Source organism: Aethalodelphis obliquidens, unplaced genomic scaffold, assembly GCF_003676395.1.
Source record: "Aethalodelphis obliquidens isolate GAN/ISIS:26980383/991018 unplaced genomic scaffold, ASM367639v1 scaffold3, whole genome shotgun sequence".
Classification (NCBI taxonomy): Eukaryota; Metazoa; Chordata; class Mammalia; order Artiodactyla; family Delphinidae; genus Aethalodelphis; species Aethalodelphis obliquidens.
In genome coordinates, this window is record NW_020837947.1 from 71,276,582 (window position 1) to 71,302,953 (window position 26,372).

At 38.1% G+C, this 26,372-nt stretch overlaps 1 protein-coding gene across 4 annotated transcripts in view; it reads left to right on the forward strand.

Annotated features, from left to right (window-relative positions):
- Positions 1 to 26,372, forward strand: part of UBE3D (ubiquitin protein ligase E3D) — a 325,583-nt gene that overhangs the window by 34,079 nt on the left and 265,132 nt on the right. For all 4 annotated transcript variants that reach the window (XM_027091595.1, XM_027091600.1, XM_027091605.1 and 1 more), the window contains exons 6-8: positions 4,514 to 4,583; positions 6,027 to 6,135; positions 9,400 to 9,563. In XM_027091595.1, the coding sequence (XP_026947396.1) occupies positions 4,514 to 4,583; positions 6,027 to 6,135; positions 9,400 to 9,563 (343 nt within the window). The remainder of the gene's footprint in view (positions 1 to 4,513; positions 4,584 to 6,026; positions 6,136 to 9,399; positions 9,564 to 26,372) is intronic.

The following is a 26,372-nucleotide window of genomic DNA, read 5'->3' on the forward strand; positions in this document are numbered from 1 at the left end:
CCGTGCGCCGCAACGAACAGTAGCCCCCACTTGACACAGCTAGAGAAAGCCCGTGTGCAGCAATGAAGACCCAACACAGCCAAAAATAAATAAATAAAAATAAATTTAAAAAAAAAAGGACAAAACAAAATCCAGAATTGGTACAATGTATTACATACAATGTCCTACTTTCTTACAGAAATTATTAGCCATGCAGAGAAAGAAAAAGGAGTGACTCATACTCAAGGAAAAAGCACGACTCAATAAATAGGTGCTGAGTAAGCACAAATATTAAATTAGGAGACAAAGATGTTGAAGTAGCTAATTATAAATATGGCAAAGAATTAAAACAGAAAACCTCTTGAGTGAACTAATAGCAAATCTCAACAAATTGGAAACTTCAGAGAAAGAACCAGTTGGTAATTACAGAGCTGAAAAGTACAGTAACAAAAGAAAAATTCACTAGATTACTAAAACCTCATATTTGAGGTGACAGAAGAAAAAAAATGTTGAACTTGAAGAATGATGAATAGAAATTAACCAATCCAAAGAACAGAGAAAAAAAATCTGAAAATGGAGAGAATGTCAGATTTGTGGAAAAATATTAACTGTTTCAATAAGTGTGTAAGTGAAGCTTTAGAAGGTGAGAAGAAAAAGAAAGGGTCAGGGAAAAAATGTAGGGAAAAAAATGGCTGAAATCTTGTCAAATTTGGTGAAACATTTTAACTTTTGGGTCCAAGAACTGCAGTGAATCTCAAGTAGGATAAACACAAAGAGCATTTCACCCAGGCACGTTGTGGTCAAAATGATAAAAGCCAGAGGTAAAGAGAGAATCTTGAAAGTAGCAAGAGAAAACAAAGCATCACATATAGGGATTTCATTAAGCACTAAGGCCAACTTCTTATAGAAGTAATGACGGCCAAAATACACTAAAATGAGATATTCAAAATGCTGCGGGAGGGGCTTCCCTGGTAGCGCAGTGGTTAAGAATCTGCCTGCCAATGCAGGGGACACGGGTTCGAGCCCTGGTCCGGGAAGATCCCACATGCCACGGAGCAACGAAGCCCATGTGCCACAACTACTGAGCTTGCGCTCTAGAGCCCGTGAGCCACAACTACTGAGCCCGCGTGCCACAACTACTGAAGCCCGCATGCCTGGAGCCCATGCTCCACAACAAAAGAAGCCACGACAATGAGAGGCCCACCCACCACAACAAAGAGAAGCCCCCTCTTGCTGCAACTAGAGGAAGCCCGAGCGCAGCAACGAAAACCCCAAAAATAAATAAAATAAATAAATTTATTTAAAAAAATGCTGGGGGGAAAACAAACAAAAACACCTTTCATCTAATCTATATCCAGCAAAGCTCTGCTTCAAAAATGAAGGCAAAATAAAGACATTTTTCTATAAACAGATGGAAATAATGCATTACTAGCAGACAATGCTAAGGAAAGTTCTTCAGGCTGACAGTGCTAAGGAAAGCTATGGTAATTGGAATCCATAGGAAGGAATGAAGAGCAAGATAAATGGAAAATATGTGGGTTAATTAGCACAAAAGCAAACTCAAAAGAGGTTAGCATAAAATTGAAAAACACCTTTTCCCTGCCATTTTCCAGTTCTTTAAAAGTAGAACTTTTGATTGCTTTGAGAAGTAAGGACAGAAGTCAAAGACTACACAAAGTAAGAACCTAGTAGGTGACTGTACAAAAATATGAGAGCCTAAATGGCCGTACCATTCACCTTCACACAGTAAAGGTGAATCAGAAGTGAAACAAGCCTGTGGAATTACAGACAGGTATCAGTTCTTTGGGACATTAGGAATTTCAAATCTTTAACTTAGTCTGCGTTGGCCTAGACATAATGCCATGAGCCTGGGAAAATCAAATGCAAATCACCTCTGGAGGAAAATACTTTCATTATAAAACTCATATTATTCCCACAAATAATTTGACATGTACAGTGTTTACCATGTACAACCAAACATAACTAAGCACACAAGTAAACAACATCCATCCACAAGAACTAACAAAAATAGCAAACAATAGAAACAGACTTATGTTATTGGAATTATCAGATGTAAACTGTAAAACAACCATGCTTACTGTTTTTAACAATACAAAAGACAGGTTTGAAGATATCAAAAGGAAAAGGAAACTATAACACTAAGCATATTTGGAAAAGAATTTCTAAAAAATTCTTAAAAATTTCTGAAAAATATAATTGAAATTGAAAACTCAGTGGGTAGTTTAACAGCAGGTTAGGTACAGCATGGAGAACGAGTTAATGAACAGAAGATAGATGAGAAGAAAAATCTGTAATCCAGCACAAAGGCACAAGAAGGTAAAAAATATAGAAGAGAGGGTAGGAGACATAAAACACAGAGGAGATCTAATGTATGTTTAATCAGACTTCTAGAAGGAAAAGAGAAATAGAATAGAGCATAGGCAATATTTGAAGAGTTAATTGCTGAGAATTTTGCAAAAATGATGAACAACAGTTTGTAGTTTGAAGTCCAATGAATTCTACTTAGATGAGGCCCACGTAAGAGAAATAAAAAGAAGTCTATAGCTAGACACATCAGTGATATGGCAGAAAAATTAAAAAAAGAAAAGAAAATCTTAAAAGTAACCAAGGAAAAATGACATCACCTTCAAAGGAATAGCAGAAATAGAGGTTTGAAGACAGTGGAATGATAGTGTACACAAAGGTTAAAAACTGCTAACCTAGGGGGCTTCCCTGGTGGCGCAGTGGTTGGGAGTCTGCGTGCCGATGCAGGGAACACGGGTTCGTGCCCTGGTCCGGGAAGATCCCACATGCCACAGAGCGGCTGGGCCCGTGAGCCATGGCCACTGAGCCTGCGTGCCCGGAGCCTGTGCTCTGCAACAGGAGAGGCCACAACAGTGAGAGGCCCGCGTACAGAAAAAAAAAAAAAAAAAAAGTAGCTTAAAAAAACTGCTAACCTAGGATTTTATATCAGGAGAAAATGTCCTAATACGAAAGAATCAAGACAAAGATAAATATATCCTCTGTCAAACAAAAGCTAGGATAATTCAATTCTAATGGTTTGGTTTCTTATGAAAAGAAATTTTACCTGTATATTAAGTAAAAGAAAACGATCCCAGATAGAAAGTCTAAGTTAAAGAAGGATTGGGAAGAAAGTGGTAAATATGTGGGTGACACTAAATGAATGTTAACTGTGTAAATCAATAATACTTTGTGGGATTAAAATTATGGAATTAAATTATAGTTTAACAACAGCTGGGACAAAAGAGATCACTTTATAATGTTAAAAGGTTCAATTCTGCATCTAATAACATGACTTCAAAATAGTAAAGTGAAAAATTGGACTTCAAGGGGAAATGTATAAATTCATCATCATAACTTGAGATATATAATAATCTGTTAAACTTTTAAATTTGTTTTTTTGCCTTTTTCTGTGTGTTATACTGAGCGGTTGTAAACATTTATAGAAAATCTACAAGGAACAGCTTGCCATCTTATTAAAACAATTAAAAAATTGTTAGCACACCATTTTTTTTTTTTAGCACACCATTTTTAATGACTGTATATAATTCTCTTGCCTAAATGTATAGTTGTTTATTTAATCCAACCATCCTCAATTTTTAGAAATTTCAGTATTTTTCTATTAATATTATAAGCCTCTTAATAGATAAATGTTACAGATATCTGTGAGTATTTCTTTGAGATAAATTTTTAGGCATTTAATTATGGTGTCAAAATATATAAACATTTTTAAGGCCTTCACCAAATGGCTTTCCAGAAATTTATTATTTGCACTCCTGACAGCAGAATGTAAGTGTATCCAGTTCTCCATATCTTCATTGCTGCTGCACTTTATCATTCAGAAATATTTTATTTATTTGATGCTGAAAAATATTTTAATTTCCATTTCATTACTAGTGAGTGAACATTTTTCATGGATTTTTAAAAAAATCCAAAATGGTTATGTTTATATTCAGTTCTATTAAATATTTAGTTTACTGTTTAAATTTTTCTGTAAATGAAGAACTCAGGTAACCAGATTTGGTAACAGTTGTACATTAATCGACTCAGTGAGATTCTGGGTAAATATCAACGTGAGGTTCACAGCTTCTGTTCATGGGCTTTAGAATACTGTGATTAAAAAGCCTTTTTCAGTGACTCCTAGTTTTGTGGCTACTCTGTAGAAATGAGGAAACCAAATGACTAATTTTTAGGTGAGTGGGCTTTGGCTGTGATGTGACTAGTTATTATGACCTTGCATACGTGTGAGCAGAGTCTTGCTGTACCAGGCTCACCTGGCCACGTGCTCTTCTAAAACAACACCGAGTTACCTGAAGTCTCAGACTGTCTCCTTGTAGCCATCATTGCTTTGTCTTCTGACACAAGTCATTTTTGGAAAAGTTTTACTAAATAGTAATTGTACCAGTATAACGAATATTTGGTTTGGAATGTCTTAATTTGAAACCAGCATGTCCACAGTAGAAATATTAATGTATTGGGGAGATCTTTTAATATTCTTATTTTTTGTTTCTAGAAACCACTAAGTTTTATATGACAGAGATAATTATTCAGCCATCTGAAAGAAATTTTCCCATCATACCAAGGTACAAATAGCTAATTAAGTGTGTTCTGTAATTTCACATGTAAGGAAAGATAGGTATTTGGGAATTATTAATTATAATTATTTATTATAATTATTTATTGTAAGTGATTATTTGGGAATTCATTTTTATTTATACCCCTCTTCGTTTGGAAAGGAAAAATAAAAGGCTTTGGAAAGGTTTTTAGGTAGTGGAACCAAACCACAGATATGAAAGATTTGAGGATTTATTGATGGTTTGCTTGCATAATGGTATAGACAGATGTGCTCTTATAAATCTTCTAGTTCTGAAAGTTTTTTGTGTTTCTTTTTTTTTTTTTCTTTGTGGTACGCAGACCTCTCACTGTTGTGGCCTCTCCCATTGCGGAGCACAGGCTCTGGACACACAGGCTCAGCGGCCATGGCTCACGGGCCCAGCCGCCCCGCGGCATGTGGGATCTTCCCCGACCAGGGCACGAACCTGTGTCCCCTGCATCGGCAGGCGGACTCTCAACCACTGTGCCACTAGGGAAGCCCTGTGTTTCTTTTTATGTGCTAGATACCCAAGGTTTTATGATATAATCATCAATAGGTTTTTGAATAATTATTTCTGGTATTAATTTAACTTACTTGAAACATGGGTTAGTTTTCAAATGACTTGTGTGTTTTTAAAAAGAATGTTACTTAGCCACTCAATCCATTAGTGTTTCTTTTCTTAGAATCTTTTTAGTCTTGCAAATGAAAGTTAACTGTAGTATGTCTTTATCTCAGCTAATTTATTGATGTCTAAAAATTATGGCTCTCTGAATATAACCTTGAACTTTATCCTCCTATAAATACTTTGATTCTGTACCTCAGATCTGACACTCTGAGGGGATACAAATGGAAAACATTGGCGATAATACTGTCTAATGTTTGGGAGGAAATTTCTTACCTTCTTTTTTTTTTTTTTTCGGTATGTGGGCCTCTCACTGTTGTGTGGCCTCTCCCATTGCGGAGCACAGGCTCCGGACGCACAGGCTCAGAGGCCATAGCTCACGGGCCCAGCCGCTCCGCTGCATGTGGGATCCTCCCACACCGGGGCATGAACCCGTGTCCCCTGCATCAGCAGGCAGACTCTCAACCACTGCGCCACCAGGGAAGCCCTCTTACCTTCTTTTTTAACTTAGTTATTCACTGTTGAATGTGCACAAATGGATTATTGACTTGTCTAACAGTATTTTTTTATTTAGTGGGAGGAATAGTTAGGTTTGGGGTGGAAAATGTATTAAGGATCAAAGAATGGGTTATAGAAAGACTGGTGCAAGCACAAATACATTACAGTCGATTAAAATTAGCACAGGTTGTGAGGGGATGGGCAGCATATAGAAAAGTCCAGCATGCACCCACCTCTGCCTTATAGGTGCCCTGTGGGTATTTAGACTTATTACGAGAGGCACATTGTGAAAACTGGTTTGTGTTCAAACAGGTCTCAGTTTGTACAGAGCGTTATTGCCCAGTGCCTGGTGGAACTCTCCTCTGCTAGAAGCACTTTTAGATTCACTCTTCAAGGACACGACGGCAAAGCGTACATCTTGGTAAGAAATGATTTCACCCAGCTTTTTGTAGCCTAGTAATCCAGGGTCTCAGAAATTCTTTGGTTTTTGTCATTCTTTTTTCTTAATTCTCGGGTCTAGAAAATAAATGATGAAAAATTGAGTTTTTAACCTCAGTTTAATTCACAAATTAAAGTGATTTAAGTGCCCCTGCGTGCTAGGTACTAGGGATTTAGAGACAACTACAACCTGATTCCTTGGTAGAAGCTCATGCCACAAGGTGAAGTTTTTCTACTCTTAGTTTTTAATGGCTTTCTTGGTCAGCGTAGCACAATTCTTTCTCACTTTTTTCCCCATTTGATACTCTTATGGTTAAAATACGTTCTGTTGCTCCTGTTTTTGTTTTTATTGTTTTGTGTGTGTGTGGTAAGAACACCTAACGTGATCTACCCTCTTTACAGATTTTTCAATGCGCAATACAGCATTGTTAGTTACAGGCGCAGTGTTGTAGAACCGGTCTCTAGAACTTACCTTGCCCAACTAAAACTTTATACCCTTTGATTAACAACTCCCCATTCTTCCCTCCCTCCAGCGCCTGGCAACCAGCATTCTGCTTTCTGCTTCTATGAGTTAGACTATTTTAGATTCCTCGTGTAAGTGGAATCATGTATTATTATCCTGCTGTGTCTGACTTGTCTTATTTATCATAATGTCCTTGAGGTTCATCTGTACTGTTGCATATTACAAGATTTCTTTCTTTTTAGAGGCTAAATAATATTCCATAGGGTGTATGTACCACATTTTCTTCATCCATTCATCACTGGTGGACAGTTAGGTTGTTTCTGCATCTCGGCTATTGTAAACAGTGCTGCAGCGAACATGGGAGTGCAGAGATCTCTTTGAGATCCTGATTTCAGCACTTGGATGTTTGAGAAGTAGTAGCAAGTTTTGGAGAAAAGGCTCCGCAGTTAGCAGAATCATCCCATACATGTACCACAAGCATTTAATATTAAACTGCTCCTGTCAAAAATAACGTTCTGCAGAAAACAATTGGGGACATAATGTGAAAATCCAAGATCGAGGGCCCCCGTCTCTTCTCTGCCTCCACGCCTGCTTTATTCAACCAGTAAACATATATTGAGTACTTCTTATTTGAAAGACACTGTCCTGGGTGCTCAAGATAGAACCAAAAATGCCTTTGAGGACCTCGCAAGCTAATAGGGAGCACGGTAGCTAAAAGGGGAGAGGGATTGACGTGATTATTAGGTGTTGCTTTGTGGCTGTCCATCCAGCACAGGGACCCCATGCTTCTCTAATTCCAGATAATTTCTATTCAAAGCTAAAATATTTTCTAACTCAGGTTGATGCTAAGTATACCTCATAGTCCTAGTCTGAAATCAGTCTTATTTTTTTTTTCATCTTTTTTTTCAGCCGCACCGCGCACCTTGCGGGGTCTTAGTTCCCTGACCAGGGATCAAACCCGTGCCCTCTGCACGTGGAAGTGCGGGGTCCTAGCCACTGGGCCACCAGGGAATTCCCTTAATTTCCTTTTATTGCAAAGTTTTCAAGTTGAAAATCAGGAGTAGGAACTTTCTAAACTTACTACTAATGTATATTTAAATTAAAAAAATTTTTTTTTTATAAAAGTAATACAGTCTTGAAACACATTCTGACAACGTGAAGAACATAAAAGAAGTGGTAGTTCCCCTGTCCTGTCCCCTCTTCTGCCCCGCTGTGTCATACCATCCGGAGGTAATCATTAACAGTCTGACATGCATACTTCATCATTCTTTTCCCTGTTTACAGTTCTATGTACATACGCCCACAGGTATTTGTAAAAATAACATGATGATGTGATTAGCATTGTTCTTCAACATGCATTCTTCACACAACCAGGTATCATGAGGCTTGTTTCTTGTTAGTGTAAATATGGATTGGACTTTTCCTAATGAGTAGAATTCCACTGTATGGCCGGTAAAGACAGCGCTGCAGGGAAAATCCTCTTTGCACATGTATTTTAGTACTTCAGAAACAGATCTTTCTCATCTTATGCAGTATTGGAATTTGTGTATTTTAAACTCTGATAATTATCGCCTCTAAAAAGTTGGACTAATTTATCCCTTGTGAACATCCTTTGTCCCTTATAGACCTTTTTTTTTTTTTGCGGTACGCGGGCCTCTCACTGTCATGGCCTCTCCCATTGCGGAGCACAGGCTCCGGATGTGCAGGCTCAGCGGCCATGGCTCATGGGCCCAGCCGCTCCGCGGCATGTGAGATCTTCCCGGACCGGGGCACGGACCGGTGCACGAACCCGTGTCCCCTGCATCGGCAGGCGGACTCTCAACCACTGCGCCACCAGGGAAGCCCCCTTATAGACATTCTTGGTGCCCCCCCCGGTCCCCTCTCCTCGGCTGGTCCCCCCCTTTCCCATTGCTGAGAATGTTGCCTACCCACGGCTCACGGTCGCTCTGTTCTCCAGAGACTTGTCCCATCCTGACAGATGCTGCCTGGCCCGGGAGTTTCCTGTCCTCCACCGTCCCCCACCCCTGCCCTACTCAGCCCACGGCTGATGACCCGACCCTGGGCTACAAAACCTGCCATCTCCTGTCTCAAGATGGGACAGACTCTGTAGGTGGAATTCAGGCTTCAGAGCTCCCTGTGAGATCAGGCTGAGTCCACATTGTTGGCTACCCTGCCTTATCTTCTTGCCCTCTCTCCCTTTCTCCTGAGAGTATTTCCTCAGTGAATCACCTGTGTCCAAATCCCAAAACAGTCTTCCATGAGCAACATGTGGGAATACCTGCTCCAAACCCCTCTTCTGAGCTGACTGTTATCAATCTTTTTGTATTTGCCAATCTGATAAGTGAAAAGCGGTGACACAGAATTTTGCATTTCCTTATTACTAGTTATGTTAACATTTTTATATATTTATCACTTATTTTTTCTGTTTATATTCTGTTCAGTTCTGTTCATATTCTTCGCCTGTATTTCTCTTGGGCTTTTTTTTTTTTCTCTTATTGATTGCTAGGAGCTCTATATATTATGGATCATAACTTTGTATGTATTAAATATTCTCTCTTAATCAGTTGTCTTTTCTTTAAAAACTTTATGTTGTCAGTGGCTCTACCAAAGGTTATATTTTGAAAGTCTTACCCTACTTAAAAGTTATATATGTGATATTTTTTCTGGTGTTGTATAGTTTTGTCTTTTTTTTATGGTTTTGTTTTTGTTTTTTTGAGTGGTGGTATGAGGTATGAATAGGGTTGTGATATTCTTGTACTTGGACTTTTCTCTCCGTGTCTTTAGCTATGGCTTTTAAACTCAGACACTTTGGTGATTGAAGCTTTGGAAAGTTTCACAAGTATCAAAAAATTCCCTCTGTTGGAAGACTTATTGAAGGCCGATTCCAGTTCTGCCTGGAATGCTGTTAAGGTCCTCTACCAGCCATGCATCAAAGGCAGGAATGCAGAGTAAGTCGTCCTTTTGTTTTCTCCCTCCACATTTGTTTTCGTTTCTGTTGCCACATTGGTGTTAAGACATTAAGGAATTAAATGGGACTGTACCACTTCCCTACTTGATGCTCTGGCAATCATACTGCTACCCATTGTGCTTTAAAAATGGGTTGAATCATTACAGGTTGTTCATGCTAATGTGCAGAAAGCTTGCTTTTACTGAAAATAATTGGTCTTTTTTTTTTTGTAATCTCAGCTGTCTGTACATATGGCTGCAGGACTAAATCAGGCTTCAACAGCTATGACTATTTACTGATAAACACTTTCCAGGCACTGGGATACAGTTGTGAACAAAACGCAGCCCCTGCCTCCTGGGGTTGTCATCCTCATAGGGAGAAAGAAAGCAGGCCATAAACAAAACAGACAAAACATCAAAAACTGATATGGCTCTTCCTGTAAGTCAGGAGCTCATCCGAGGGCTTCTCGCTCCTTTAAGCCCAACAACAACCCTGTGGGGTAGGTACACTTATCACCCCATTTTAAAGACAAGGACACTGAGACACAGGTGTGAAACGCAAAGCAAGTTAGTAGGGTGTAGGAGGTTGGCATTTTGTACTGAAAAGTCAAAGAAGGTTCCTCAGATAAAATGATATTTAAGTGGAAAACTTGAAGGCAGTGAGGGAGTGAGCCATATCTGAGGAAGAGCATTCTTGGCAGAGGGAACAGAAAATGTTCTTATTTAAACAGATTGGAAGTTTATACTTGTCCTGTACTCTCTGATGGGTTTGATCAAATTTGTACTAAGAACAGAAAGATCCCAGTCTTCTTCTGGGAAGTAAATAAGAAATTTTTAAAAATTATTGCTTGTCTTTTCTTTTCTTTGAATTATGCAAGCAGTTCGAGTTATAAAATATTCAAACAGTAGAGACTTACATAAAGTAAACTGTGAAAGTTCTCCATCATGTCTCTCTCCAGAAGAAAAAAGTATGTTGTGAATTTTTCCACTTTTTTCCATTTTGCATCTTAACATAATTTGCAGGATGCATGTGTATTTTTTTACACTTAAAAAAAACAAAAAACAAAACAACAACACACTGTGTCTTGGAGATGCTTTCCATGTCAGTGCTTGACATTTTATGAAATGGATGTACTGTAAGTAATTTAACCATTTTTCTGTTGCTGGATATTTGGGTTATTACTTTTTTGCTGCTATAATTAGTATTCCACTGTATGTTGTATATTTGTTTTGCAATTATGTGTACTTTTTAATGAGGTATTTCTAAAAGTAGAATCACTAAGTCAAAGGGTGTAACATTTAAAATTTAATAGGTAATATCAAATTATTTTGCAAAAAGGCATTGCAAATTTATACTCCCACATAAAGTTTCTATAAATGCCCATTTCCCTACACCCTCACCCAAGCTGCTACGTAGATTTTTGCCCATCTGATGCCAGTCTAAATGAAACAGATTCAGTTGACTCTCCTTGTGTTTTATTGAAGCATGATCAGAGAATATGGCTTATGTATTTGATGTTCTGGGGACTTTGTTGAGGGGTGTGTGTGCGTGGTGTATACCTTTATGTATTTAGATTTATATAGTCAAAATTTATTAAAACTTTTTATTCCTCTTTTTAATTTATTTGAAACATGGATATTTTGAGAAGGGTATGTTAAGTCTCATGCTGTGATAATGGAAAAGTCATTTTCTTCTGGTTTTGATGCCTGTTTTTGCAGTATATATTTTGAAGCTATGTAATTAGGTACATGAAAGGTTTGTGCCATAACGACTTGACTAATTGTGCATTTCATCAATAAGATTTTTCTCTCCTTTCATTTTATGTTATTTTTCTTTAATTCTAATTTGATGTTATTATTGCTATATTTACTTTCCTTTTTAAAAAATTATTGATCTTTTTCCAATTGTGTTTTTTCAGTTGTGTGTTATTTTATCTTAGGTATATATCTTATTAACATTAACCTTGTAAACAACATGTAGCTGGGTATTTTAAAACTCCAATGTGACAGTCTGTTTATTTTAATAGTAAACTTAATTAATTTACATTTATTGTGATTACTGAGGTAGTTGAACTTAGTCTGCTAACTTTTACATTGGTTGGCTTCTCTGTGTCATTTCTTTCCTGTAATGATTTGAATGTAAAAAAAAAAAAATCTATTTCAAAATGATTTTTAATGGTTAGCCTTAAATTTTTTTTTTTTTTTTTTTTTTGTGGTACGCGGGCCTCTCACTGCCGTGGCCTCTCCCGTTGCAGAGCACAGGCTCTGGACGCGCAGGCTCAGCAGCCATGGCTCACGGGCCCAGCCGCTCCATGGCATGTGGGATCCTCCCGGACCGGGGCATGAACCCATGTCCCCTGCATCGGCAGGCAGACTGTCAACCACTGTGCCACCAGGGAAGCCCTTAAATTTTTAATACATATCCTTATACTTTTTTTTCAAAGCTGTCAATACCTAGATTTATCTAGTATCCATTGTCTTCACCAAAACAAGAAACGACTCTTAACAGAGTTTCACATTCACTCTCTTGCTCCCTCCCGAATGCACTCTCTCCCTTTCTGATTCTGATGATGGTGGTTGTCTCTTCTTAAAGAAGTATCAAGCCAAAGCTCTACCCCTTTTGCTTACTTCTTACTTATACTCGTGCATTATGACCATAAATGTTTTTATTGTGTAAGTCTGTTTCCATAAAAACATACAGGATTGCTTGATGGTTTTAAAAATATTTACAAATAGTATTACATTGTATGTATATTTTTACAATTTTTTAAACTCATGATTCTTTGTTCCAATTGTTTGATTTGATAAAGTCCAATAGCTCTTTTAAACTTGGACTGTAGTCAATCCTTGAATATCTGGAAATGTCTTGTACCTATTTTGTCTCTCTGAAAACCTTTAGGATTTTCTCTTTATCCTTGATTTCTAAGATTTCTTTCAGAGGTGTCTAAATGTAAGTGTTTATTCAAGATTTTCTCTAATGTCATAATCTGTCCTCAGTCTCTGTGAGAATCATAATTATACTTAAAAGTCTTCTGTTTTTTCTATTAACTCTTGTTCCTTGGATATTAACTCTTCTCTTTTGGAAAAAAAGAAAAAAAAAAGCATTGTGTTTGGTACTGCCTTTCATGGTGTTGCTTTTCCCAAATGTTTGATGATTTTACTGGAATTCCTGCACCGGGCTGTAAACTCCAGGTGAGCCAGGACCTTGATGGTCTTACTCATCACTCCATCTAGATGAGTGCTCGTAGAAGTGCTCAAAACGTGCAATTTATGTTTACGTCTATGAAACATTTGTGAAGTGAATCACACATAGTTTTCTGCTTGTCCTTGTATTTGATAAGTAATGTTCATCTATTGGTGACTGTTTGTTCTTGTTACCATAGCTTGCCTTTACAGACTGGTGAATGAGAACCCAAAGGAGTTACTAGTCTGGATGTGCCCGTTTTTGGACAACTTTTGGGTATCATGAAAAAGGAAGTGATTGTAGCTTTAGTTATGGTGGTGAACCTTGTATTCATTATTGTGAAGGATCTTTGTACTGCCTTTCTTCAGGAGTGTTAACAAGGAAGCAGTGCACCTGTCCCATCATTTCATGTATTTTTAACAAATCTCTGTGACACTGGGATGTAATGGACTATAAATATATAGTCCATTGTATTCTGCTGTGTTTATTAGTGGACTTTTTTTAACTCCATGTGTCTTGGGGATGAGTTGACATCCAGTAAATGAATTTATTACTTCAGTTTGCCTGTTCTATAAACCTACTTCGGTTGTGCTTTTCCTCCTCCTACTGTTTGCCTCTGGGTCCTCCAAAGGTGGGGAGGAAATTTCTCAGGTTGAGTAAGCATCGTGTTAGTTATTTACTTTTGTCTTTTAAGGACATTCATTTCTTTCTTTTGGGGCATGACAGAGCAAACCATAGACTCCCTGGCATATTTTTGGCACATGGGGTGGTATATTAACTATTTTAGTCCAATCGGCTAGAATTTTTTTCCTAGTGGAAGTGTGGATTGCCAGATGGCAGTCTAAAAGAGGAAAATAGCAAATGTAACTATGGTTTTATTTCCTTGAGCACATACAAAAACGTGGCATGTAATATTCTTAGAATGTTCTTTCTAGCAATAGACACATGTCTCAACATTTTGAAGTCTATTGTCTTTTATTTAATCCCCCTCACCCTACCCACGCCTAGCCAGAGTTATCTTACAACTCACATTCTTTAGTTTGCATATCAAAGTTTAGATCCTAAATATTAACTTTCTAGCTTTGGACTCTTTTAAGTTCACTTCTGCAGTTTAATTCTGCTAATTCAGTAATTCACCTGTGGCCTCATAGTCTCTAGATTGGGGGTAATTTTGCCCCTCAAGGGACATTTGGTAATGTCTGGAGATATTTTTGGTTGTCACAACTTGAGGGACCACTGGCATCTAGTAGGAGGTGGAGCTGGGGATACTGTTAAACATCCTGCAGTGCACCGGCGCCCTTACAACAAAGAATCGTCCAGCCCCAAATGCCAGTAGTGCCAGAGTTGAGATACCCTGTTCTAGATTATCTCCTGAAATCAGGCTGTGTCTACCTTTTCCCTCCGGGGGTCACAACCCACACTTTTCTTGAAATGGTATTTAGACCAGCAAATAAGGGAAATTTTACTGTGTCATGAGTTAAAGTATCTATAATCCCACATGTTAACTTTGGTTAGAATAAAACAGGATAAGTGGTAAAATATAGTGTAACTATTGCTACACTTCTCTCTTTTTTGAAATGGGGGGGCAAACGTGAAGAATGGATGTATTTTTGTTAAACAATGACAAAGGATTTCATAGATATCAAGTCCTTTGTTCTCATATTTTTAAGAGAAGAGATCTTAGGGGAATGCATTCATTAAGTGCAAATAAGTGGGTTTTTTTTTTTTTTTTTTTTAAAGCTAAACTGAATTCTCTTTTGTATAAGTTATGTAAGTCCTAACATTGGTAGTGGTTCTTTCCACCTTTTTCGAAAGATACAATATCTGATTTAGGAATCTGGAAAATTGGAACTGATAAGAACTGTTCTATATTCTACTGTTAACAGCAGCATTTTCTTGCAGAAGGTATTGAGGGAAATGCTGATGATATGTTGTATTCACCCCTAACTTTAGTAGAATTTAGCAATTAAATTTTATAAACTAAGTAGGTTTGTCTGTGTTGGCTAAATATTGGTTCTAAAACAGAAGTATTGTTTTTGCCTTAAGGTAGTCATCATTACTGCTTTTTCTAATGAAATAAAAACACATATAAACCGCACACGTATACATTTCCTATGCATAAAATAGTATTACTAGTTGTTTCTATTTGTGAAGTAGTATTTTTTAATCTCTTTTTCCTCTTTATTTCAGAAGGAAATTTGAAATTCGGCTTAGTTTTTCTTTATTGTGGTAAAAATCACATAACATAAAATTTAGCACCTTAATCAGTTTTCAGTGTATGATTCAGAAATGTTAAATGCAGTTGCCCTTTGAACAAAACCGACTGTGCAGTCAAAAATCCACTTGTAATTTATAATCAGCCCCCTGTGTTTGAGGTTCCTCTGTATCCACATTCACGGATTCAACCAACCGAGTATCGCGTAGTACTGTAGTACTTACTATTGAAAAAAATCCGCATGTAAGTGGACCCACGCAGTTCAAACTCATGTTGTTCAGGGGTCAACTTTATATTCACATTGTTGTGAAACAGGTCTCCAGAAGTTTTTCATCTTGCAAATCTGAAACTGTACCCGTTTTCCCCTTCCCCCAGCCTGTGGTAAGCACCATTCTGTTTTCTGTGTTTATGGGTTTGACTACATTCATCTGCTAGGGCTGCCATTAACAAAATGCCACAGACTGTGTGGTTTAAACAACAGAAATGTATCTTCTTATAGTTCTGGAGGCTAGAACTCCAAGATCAAAGTGCCATCAGGATTGGTTTCTCTTCCTGGCTTGTAAATGGTTACCATCTTGTTGTGTCCTCACATGACCTGTTCTGTTTGCGCATGCACAGAGAGAGAGAAAAATCTCTGTGTCTCTTCTTCTGATAAGGACTGATAAGGCCCCATTCTTAACGACCTCATTTAACTTAAGGACTTCCTTAAAGGCCCTATCTCCAAATACAGTCACATTGGTGGTTAGAGCCCTACCTGTATTCATATTCAGCCCATGAATTTTGGGGGAGCCACAATTCAGTTCATCACATTGACTACGTTAGATACTTCATGTAAGTGGAATCATATAGTATTTGTCTTTCTGTAACTGACTTATTTCACTTAGCATAATGTCCTCAAGGTTCATCCATGTTGTAGCATGTAACAAGATTGCCTTCCTTTTTAAGGCTGAGTACTATTCCACTGTATGTATATACCACTTTTTGTTTATCCATTCATTCCTCTACGGGCATTTGGGTTGCTTCCACCTCTTGGGTATTATGAGTAGTTCTGCTGTGAACTTGGATGTGCAAATACCTGAGACCCTGCTTTCAATTCTTTTGGATGTTTTGCTATTTTCTGTTTTGTTTTTTTTTATAGTAGCCATTCTAATGGATATGAGGTGGTATCTTATTGTGGTTTTGATTTGCATTTCTCTGATGATTAGTGATATTGAGCATCTTTTTTGGCCATTTGAATATCTTCTTTGGAGAAATGTCTGTTGAAGTTCTTTGCCCATTTTTTAATGTAGTTACTTGATTTTTTTGTTGTTGAATTGTAGGGTTTCTTTATGTATTTTGATATTAACCGCTCATCAGACATATGATCTGCAAATATTTTTTCTTATTCCATAGGTTGCCTTTTTATTCCACTGACTGTGTTTTTTGATGCACGAAAGTTTTAAGTTTGATACAGTTCCATCTGTCTATTTTCACTTTCGTTGCCTGTGGTTTTGGTGTCATAGCTAAGAAATCATTGCCAAACTCTGCTTAGTTTTGAAGCTCTATACCTGATGCGCCAGAGACTACCATTGCCTGAAATAATTTGGAGATAAAAATAAGCGATTTTGAGATTTAGAGGAATTTGTCCTTTTGATTGATAAAAACATAAATCAAATGTTAATTTATGCTAATTTTATATCCAGCAAAACAACCAAGACCTGTTAATTACTAATTGCATAACCTGCTGAAACACTTCATATGAGCTTATGTGGATAGTGTGTGAATACGATGCTAGAATGAATACATGAATGAACAAGTGAATGAATGAATTGATACGTGTCACCAGGCCCTCAAGAGTACTTTATTAAACCATCTCAAGTGAGCGTCTTCTGCTTCCCCGCATAGGAGTCACATGGTGACATTGTCCATGCACTGCAATTAGGGACACTGACTTTACAGAGTAGGAGAAACTTACACTTGAGAAATGAATGTACACTTGTTATATTTTATAAGTGAGGAAACGGAGGAGCAGTAAGAGAAACGACTACAGTTAGTCAGTTTGTTAGTCGGTTATAAAGCCACAATTAGAGCCACGTTGTTATGATTCCAAATCCAGTGCTTTGTCATTATATCCTGTAGTCCCTTTTAGGGGACCTGAAAATGTCACTATAAATGTGTACTCTTTCTCAAGGACTGTTGCTGTGGTAGTTTAGAATGTGTCAGCATTTTGATTATGCCTCAAAATATACTGCTTACTCTATTATACTCAGTGAATATTTATACATATTAATATGTAACTTCGGTAGCAGAAGCTTCTGATTTATATTTTGTTCATATCTGATCGTACAGGTCAGAATTTAAGGACACTCTTTAAGGACAATCTCCTTAAGGACAACACTCCTTAAGGACAATCACTCCTATGAGTGATTTTTTTCAGAAGTCCGTCACCTTAGCTTCTTAGAACAGGAATCCATTGAAAGAAAGTTAATCTAAAAATACAGGAAAATAATCAGGTACCTCTAGGAAAATATAAATGCTTCTTTGGAAAGGACTTTTCACACATTTTATCTGCTAATACCATATTATCACCAAGACTTACCCATCGAGAGACCACTCTTCATGATGAAGCAAGTTGAGCACACACTTCTTTGATCTGTAATTGGAAAAATTCCTCTTCTGAGTGGACTGTGTTAAGTACAGTGGCCTAAATTCAAGCCTATTTTATTTGGAATTCCTGTATTATCCACAAATTCATTTATAATCATTAAAGAAGATACAGGAAATAAGACCATGACTTATAATAAGAGTGAGCATTTTTTCCTAGAGATTCCAATCAAGCAGGTTTCCTATGAGAAGCAGTTCATCTCTTGGGATTGCTTTCTCGGGGGACAATCCGGTTTCTTTCTTCTGAAAGAACGTGAGATAAGTATTGTCCTGACCTGTGGTGGTAAAGGGGGAGGTGGGATGACAGGGATTGGATAAAGCAAAGGAGGGGAATGTGTATGTGAAATTGTTTCTTCTCTTTTCTATGCTTTCTAATCATGTGTTGGGTATCTTTATAAGTCAGGTCTGAGGTAATTATCTTAAACTTTCATGTCTGAACAGTTTTGGGTTTTTCTTTTTCCTTTTATTACTTCCTACTGTGCTTGGTATTTTATGTGATACCACAGTAAGAACACAAAGACTTCTGCCATAAAGGAACTTGCAGTAAAGTTAAGGCTACGTGGTAAATGTCCCTCCCCGCCCCCCCAAAAAAATTCTTTCAAAAAACCAAAATCTACGTATATACTGAGGAACAGCTTTTCATAGAAAACAGTATTTACTAGCTGAATTGAAGAAAAAGGGGGAAAAGTTAGGAAGTGCTCTCCTCCAGTCCACCCCACCCCAGTAAGATCTGAAAAGGGCTGAGCTGCGAATGTGGTGGGTTCTTGGGAGCTCAGTGGCCGCTGCTGATGGGGTGTCGCTGGCTCACAGAGGTGCTGCGGTGGGACAGGCAGTCATCTGCCCACAGAGACGCTCCCATGTACTTGCTTAGCCTATCAGGGTTGCCTCAAAAGCTTCTGTCTGAAGAAAAGCTTCCAGAGCTGATACAAAAATGTTTGAGAACAACTGTTCCCTGTGCTATGCGTTTCCCCAGACTGTGCTTCATTGGCTCCTGGCAAAGCCACTCCTTAGAAAGATCCTACCGAAATAGTTCTGAGAGTTAGAGTGGTCTTCCTTTTATTAGGCTGAAATCTGCTTCCCAGAAACTCTCATCCGGAGCTACCAGAAATTAATCTGCTGTCTCTTGAACATGGCAGCTCTTCAAATATTTCAGATAATCTGGCACTCATTCCTAGATTTTGTCATCTCCAAGCTAGACATCCTCAGATGGAATGGTTTCAAGCTTTCCTTTTCTTGTGCAGCCTCTTTTTTTACTTGGTCCCCTTTCCTGTGACCATCTTTTGTTTTTTTTTTTTCTTTTAACATCTTTATTGGAGTATCATTGCTTTACAATGGTGTGTTAGTTTCTGCTATATAACAAAGTGAATCAGCTATACATATACACGTATCCCCGTATCTCCTCCCCCTTGCGTCTCCCTCCCACCCTCCCTATCCCACCCCTCTAGGTGGTCACAAAGCACCAAGCTGATCTCCCTGTGCTATGCGACTACTTCCCACTAGGAATTGGTTTTACATTTGGTAGTGTATATATGTCAGTGCCACTCTCTCACTTCATCCCAGCTTACCCTTCCCACTCCCCGCGTCCTCAAGTCCATTCTCTACGTCTGCGTCTTTATTCCTGTCCTGCCCCTAAGTTCTTCAGAACCTTTTTTTTTTTTTTTTAGATTCCATATATATGTGTTAGCATACGGTATTTTTTTTTCTCTTTCTGACTTCAGTCTGTATGACAAACTCTAGGTCCACCCACCTCACTACAAATAACTCAATTTTGTTTCTTTTTATGGCTGAGTAATATACCATTGTATATGTATGACACATCTTCTTTATCCATTCATCTGTTGATGGACACTTAGGGTGCTTCCATGTACTGGCTATTGTAAATAGAGCTGCAGTGAACATTGTGATACATGAGTCTTTCTGAATTATGGTTTCTCAGGGTATATGCCCAGTAGTGGGATTGCTGGGTGGTATGGTAGTTCTATTTTTAGTTTTTTAAGGAACCTCCATACTGTTCTCCATAGTGGCTGTATCAATTTATATTCCCACCAACAGTGCAAGAGTGTTCCCTTTTCTCCACACCCTCTCCAGCATTTATTGTTTCTAGATTTTTTGATGATGGCCATTCTGACTGGTGTGAGGTGATACCTCATTGTAGTTTTGATTTGCATTTCTCTAATGATTAGTGATGTTCAGCATCCTTTCACGTGTTTATTGGCAATCTGTATATCATCTCTGGAGAACTGTCTATTTAGGTCTTCTGCGCATTTTTAGATTGGGTTGTTTCTCTTTTCGATATTGACCTGCGTGAGCTGCTTATAAATTTTGGAGATTAGTCCTTTGTCCGTTGCTTCATTTGCAAATATTTTCTCCCATTCTGAGGGTTGTCTTTTCATCTTGTTTATGGTTTCCTTTGCTGTGCGAAAGCTTTTAAGTTTCATTAGGTCCCATTTGTCTATTTTCGTTTTTATTTCCAATTCTGTAGGATATGGGTCAGAAAGGATCTTGCTGTGATTTATATTATAGAGTGTTCTGCCTATGTTTTCTGTTAAGAGTTTTATAGTTTCTGGCCTTACATTTAGGTCTTTAATCCATTTTGAGCTTATTTTTGTGTATGGTGTTAGGGAGTGTTCTAATTTCATTATTTTACATGTAGCTGTCCAGTTTTCCCAGCACCACTTATTGAAGAGGCTGTCTTTTCTCCATTGTATATTCTTGCCTCCTTTATCAAAGATAAGGTGACCATATGTGCATGAGCTTATCTCTGGGCTTTCTATCCTGTTCCATTGATCTATATTTCTGTTTTTGTGCCAGTACCATATTGTCTTGATTACTGTAGCTTTGTAGTATAGTCTGAAATCCGGGAGCCTGATTCCTCCAGCTCCGTTTTTCTTTCTCAAGATTGCTTTGGCTATTTGGGGTCTTTTGTGTTTCCATACAAATTGTGGAATTTTTTTCTAGTTCTGTGATAAATGCCATTGGTTGTTTGATAGGGATTGCATTGAATCTGTAGATTGCTTTGGGTAGTAGAGTCATTTGCACAGTGTTGATTCTTCTAAAACAAGTGCATGGTATATCTCTCCATCTGTTTGTATTGTCTTTAATGTCTTTCATCAGTGTCTTACAGTTTTCTGCATACAGGTCTTTTGTCTCCTTATGTGGGTTTATTCCTAGATATTTTATTCTTTTTGTTGCAGTGGTAAATGGGGGTGTGTCCTTAATTTCTCTTTCACATTTTTCATCATTAGTGTATAGGAATGCCAGAGATTTCTGTGCATTAATATTGTATCCTGCTACTTTACCAAATTCATTGATTAGCTCTAGTAGTTTTCTGGTAGCATTATTAGGATTCTCTATGTATAGTATCATGTCATCTGCAAACAGTGACAGCTTTACTTGTTCTTTTCCAATTTGGATTCCTTTTATTTCCTTTTCTTCTCTGATTGCTGTGGCTAAAACTTCCAAAACTATGTTGAATAATAGTGGTGAGGGTGGGCAACCTGTTGTTTTCCTGGTCTAAGAGGAAATGGTTTCAGTTTTTCCCCATTGAGAAAGATGTTAGCTGTGGATTTGTCATATATGGCCTTTATTATGTTGAGGAAAGTTCCCTCTATGCCTACTTTCTGTACGGTTTTTATCATAAATGGGAGTTGAATATTGTCAAAACCTTTCTCTGCATCTATTGAGATGATCATATGGTTTTTCTCCTTCAGTTTGTTAATATGGTGTATCACATTGATTGATTTGCATATATTGGAGAATCCTTGCATTCCTGGGATAAACCCCACTTGATCATGGTGTATGATCTTCTTAATGTGCTGTTGGATTCTGTTTGCTAGTATTTTGTTGAGGATTTTTGCATCTATGTTCATTAGTGATATTGGCCTGTAGTTTTCTTTCTTTGTGACATCTTTGTCTGGTTTTGGTATCAGGGTGATGGTGAACTCGTAGAATGAGTTTGGAAGTGTTCCTCCCTCTGCTATATTTTGGAAGAGCTTGAGAAGGATAGGCGTTATCTCTTCTGCAAACGTTTGATAGAATTCATTTGTGAAGCCATGTGGTCCCAGAATTTTGTTTGTTGAAAGATTTTTAATCACAGTCTCAATTTCAGTGCTTGTGATTGGTCTGTTTATATTTTTTATTTCTTCCTGGTTCAGTCTCAGAAGGTTGTGCTTTTCTACGAATTTGTCCATTTCTTACAGGTTGTCCATTTTATTGGCATATAGTTGCTTGTAGTAATCTCTCATGATCCTTTGTATTTCTGCAGTTTCAGTTGTTACTTCTCCTTTTTCATTTCTAATTCTATTGATTTGAGTCTTCTCCCTTTTTTTTGATGAGTCTGACTAAAGGTTTATCAATTTTGTTTATCTTCTCAAAGAACCAGCTTTTCGTTTTATTTATCTTTGCTATTGTTTCCTTCATTTCTTTGTCATTTATTTCTGATCATCTTTATGATTTCTTTCCTTCTGCTAACTTTGGGGTTTTCTTGTTCTTTCTCTAATTGCTTTATGTGTAAGGTTAGGTTGTTTATTTGAGATGCTTCTTGTTTCTTGAGGTAGGATTGTATTGCTGTACACTTCCCTCTTAGAACTGCTTTTGCTGCATCCCATAGGTTTTGCGTCATTGTGTTTTCATTGTCATTTGTTTCTAGGTATTTTTTGATTTCCTCTTTGATTTCTTCAGTGATCTCTTGGTTATTAAGTAGTGCATTGTTTAACCTCCATGTGTTTGTAGTTTTTACAGATTTCTTTCCTGTAATTGATATCTAGTCTCATAGCGTTGTGGTCAGAAAAGATACTTGATACGATTTCAGTTTTCTTAAATATACCAAGGTTTATTTTGTGCCCCAAGATGTGATCTATCCTGGAGAATGTTCCATGAGCACTTGAGAAGAAAGTGTATTCTGTTGTTTTTGGATGGAATATCCTATAAATATCAATTAAGTCCATCTTGTTTAATGTGTCATTTAAAGCTTGTGTTTCCTTATTTATTTTCATTTTGGATGATCTGTCCATTGGTGAAAGTGGGGTGTTAAAGTCCCCTATTATGACTGTGTTACTGTCAATGTCCCCTTTTATGGCTGTTAGCATTTGACTTATGTTTTGAGGTGCTCCTATGATAGGTGCATAAATATTTCCAATTGTTATATCTTCTTCTTGGATTGATCCCTTGATCATTATGGAGTGTCCTTCTTTGTCTCTTGCAATAGTCTTTATTTTAAAGTCTATTTTGTCTGATATGGGAATTGCTACTCCAGCTTTCTTTTGATTTCCATTTGCATGGAATATCTTTTTCTATCCCCTCACTTCCAGTCTGTATGTGTCTCTAGGTCTGAAGTGAGCCTCTTGTAGACAGCATATATACGGGTCTTGTTTTTGTATCCATTCAGCCAGTCTACGTCTTTTGGTTGGAGCATTTAATCCATTTACATTTAAGGTAATTTTCGATATGTCTGTTCCTATTAGCATTTTCTTACTTGTTTTGGGTTTGTTATTGTAGGTCTTTTCCTATTCTTTGGTTTCCTGCCTAGAGAAGTTCCTTTAGCATTTGTTGTAAAGCTGGTTTGGTGGAGCTGAATTCTCTTAGCTTTTGTTTGTCTGTAAAGGTTTTAATTTCTCCTTCGAATATGAATGAGATCCTTGCTGGGTAGAGTAATCTTGGTTGTTCGTTTTTCCCTTTCATCACTTTAAATATGTCCTGCCACTCCCTTCTGGCTTGCAGAGTTTCTGTGAAAGATCAGCTGTTAACCTTATGGGGATTCCCTTGTATGTTACTTGTTGTCTTTCCCTTGCTGCTTTTAATATTTTTTCTTTGTATTTAGTTTTTGATAGTTTGATTAATATGTGTCTTGGCATGTTTCTCCTTGGATTTATCCTGTGTGGGACTCTCTGTGTTTCCTGTACTTGTAACTATTTCCTTTCCCATAGTAGGGAAGTTTTCAATTATAATCTCTTCAAATATTTTCTCAGTTCCTTTCTTTTTCTCTTCTTCTTCTGGGACCCCTATGATTCGAATGTTGGTGTGTTTAATGTTGTTCCAGGGGCCTCTGAGACTGTCCTCAGTTCTTTTCATTCTTTTTTCTTTATTCTGCTCTGCACATAGTTATTTCCACTATTTTATCTTCCAGGTCACTTATCCGTTCTTCTGCCTCAGTTATTCTGCTATTGATTCCTTCTAGAGAAGTGTTTATTTCATATATTGTGTTGTTCATCATTGTTTGTTTGCTCTTTAGTTCTTCTAGATCCTTGTTAAACGTTTCTTGTATTTTCTCCATTCTATTTCCAAGATTTTGGATCATCTTTACTACCATTACTCTGAATTATTTTTCAGGTAGACTGCCTGTTTCCTCTTCATTTGTTTGGTCTGGTGGGGTTTTGCCTTGGTCCTTCATCTGCTGTGTATTTCTCTGTCTTCTCATTTTGCTTAACTTACTGTGTTTGGGGTCTCCTTTTCTCAGGTTGCAGGTTCGTAGTTCCCGTTGTTTTTGGTGTCCTCCCGCAGTGGCTAAAGTTGGTTCAGTGGGTTGTGTAGGCTTCCTGGTTGAGGGGACTAATGCCTGTGTTCTGGTGGATGAGGCTGGATCTTGTCTTTCTGGTGGGCAGGACCGCGTCCAGTGGTGTGTTGGGGTGTCTATGACCGTGTTATGATTTTAGGCAGCCTTTCTGCTAATGGGTGGAGTTGTGTTCCTGTCTTGATAGTTGTTTGGCATAGGGTGTCCAGCACTGTAGCTTGCTGGTCGTTGAGTGGAGCTGGGTCTTAGTGTTGAGATGGAGATCTCTGGGAGAGCTTTTGCTGTTTGATATTACATGGAACCGGGAGGTCTCTGGTGGACCAGTGTCCTGAACTCGGCTCTCCCACCTCAGGGGCACAGGCCTGACACGCAGCCAGAGCACCAAGACCTTTACAGCCACACGGTCAGTAGAAAAGGTAGAAAAAACAAAAAAAATACAATAGAAGAAAGTCATTAAAGTAAAAAATAATTATTAAAAATAAAAAAATTAAGAAGTAATTAAAAAAAGAAAAGAAAGAAAGAAGAGAGCAACCAAACCAGAAAACAAATCCACCAGTGATAATAAGCACTAAAACCTATACTAAAAAAAAACAAAAAGCAAAAAAGAAAACGGACGGACAGAACCCTAGGAAAAATGGTAAAAGGAAAGCTATACAGACAAAATCTCACACAGAAGCATACACATACACACTCACAAAAAGAGAAAAAGGGGAAAAAATAATAAATCTTGCTCTCAAACTCCACCTCCTCAATTTGGGATGATTCGTTGTCTATTCAGGTATTCCACAGATGCAGGTACATCAAGTTGATTGTGGAGCTTTAATCCGCTGCTTCTGAGGCTGCTGGGAGAGATTTTCCTTTCTCTTCTTTGTTCGCACAGCTCCCGGGGCTCAGCTTTGGATTTGGCCCCGCCTCTGCGTGTAGGTCGCCAGAGAGCGTCATTCTTCGCTCAGACAGGACGGCGTTAAAGGTGCAGCTGATTCGGCGGCTCTGGCTCACTCAGGCCAGAGAAGGAATTGACTAGACAGGAGAAAGAAGTGATGCCTGATTAGCTAAGATTCTGACAATATAGGGCTGGTACCTCCAGCTCAGATGTATCAGCCAGCCTTAGGAGCACAGATGGTTCCCCTTCTGTGACAGGACAGAAGGAGATCAGAACTGAAGAGGATGGGACAGGTTTGCATATTAGGTTTTGGAAAGACGAGAGACTCATCTTCCGATGGCCTCTGTTTTATCTGTAACATAGACGTGATAGCGAAGGGGCACGAGGGAAAGAGGTGGGGGTCACGGACAGTTGGAGGTTGGAAGAGGATAAAGAAGATTAAAAATGATCATTTGGAGAGCAGGTGAGGGGTCAGTAGGCATTGTTCATTGCCCATTTGAGGTTTGCCATCCTGAATTTATGGTGATATGAATCTTCCCCTCAGTGTGACTTTCTCCAGCTTCTCATCTACTTGAGTGTAAACTCAGAAAGCAGAGTTGGGTTCGGCAGGGTTAAAACTGTGTTGTCTCAATGCAAAGAGTGTTGTGCTCTTCTTGTATCATTAAAACCACAGAATCTACGTGGCCTGTTTTAATGAAGATCAAGGGTTGGAAAGTGGCCATAGCTTCTAATCATTTACTGAGAGTTAGTTGTGGTAGAGAAGAAATTGACTTTTAATTACATATTTAAAGCTTCTAAAGTGTTCTTTTAAAGCACACCAGATTGATGGGAAATGAGCTCTTTAAAATATGTTAAGGAAAACGGTATACTTTAAAATGGAGCTTTGGCACTTATTTAAATGTATGCTCTGAGGAGTTAAATTTTCCATAGGATTTTTGTAATCCCACTTTGTAAGGAAATCTATTGGCCTAACATGGGAGGACAAGTATAAAGGAAGAGATGCATAGTTTTTCAAGTCTGCCAGAGTTTTAGTTTGACAGTGGTCATGTAAAGCCACTGCAATGGTCTTGGTTGGTTCTGCTTTTGTTCTAGGCATAGGGAGTGATAAATGAACCTTCGATTCTAAGGTCATCTGGAGTAGAGGGAAGAAGTCAGTTTCTTTCAGTATCACTTGGGGGCCTTTTTTTTTTTTTTTTTTTTTAATCCATATGGCTGTAGGAGCCCTCCGGTGCCTGCACCTCTGTTGAAAACCAAGATAAATTGAACATTCCATTGTTGGCCTCTCCACTGTTAAGGCTGGCTGCTTCTGTGACATCCACCTGACAGCAGGAACCCAGGCAGGGCTTCAGGCCAAGGGCCTCCAACAATGCTTCTGGTC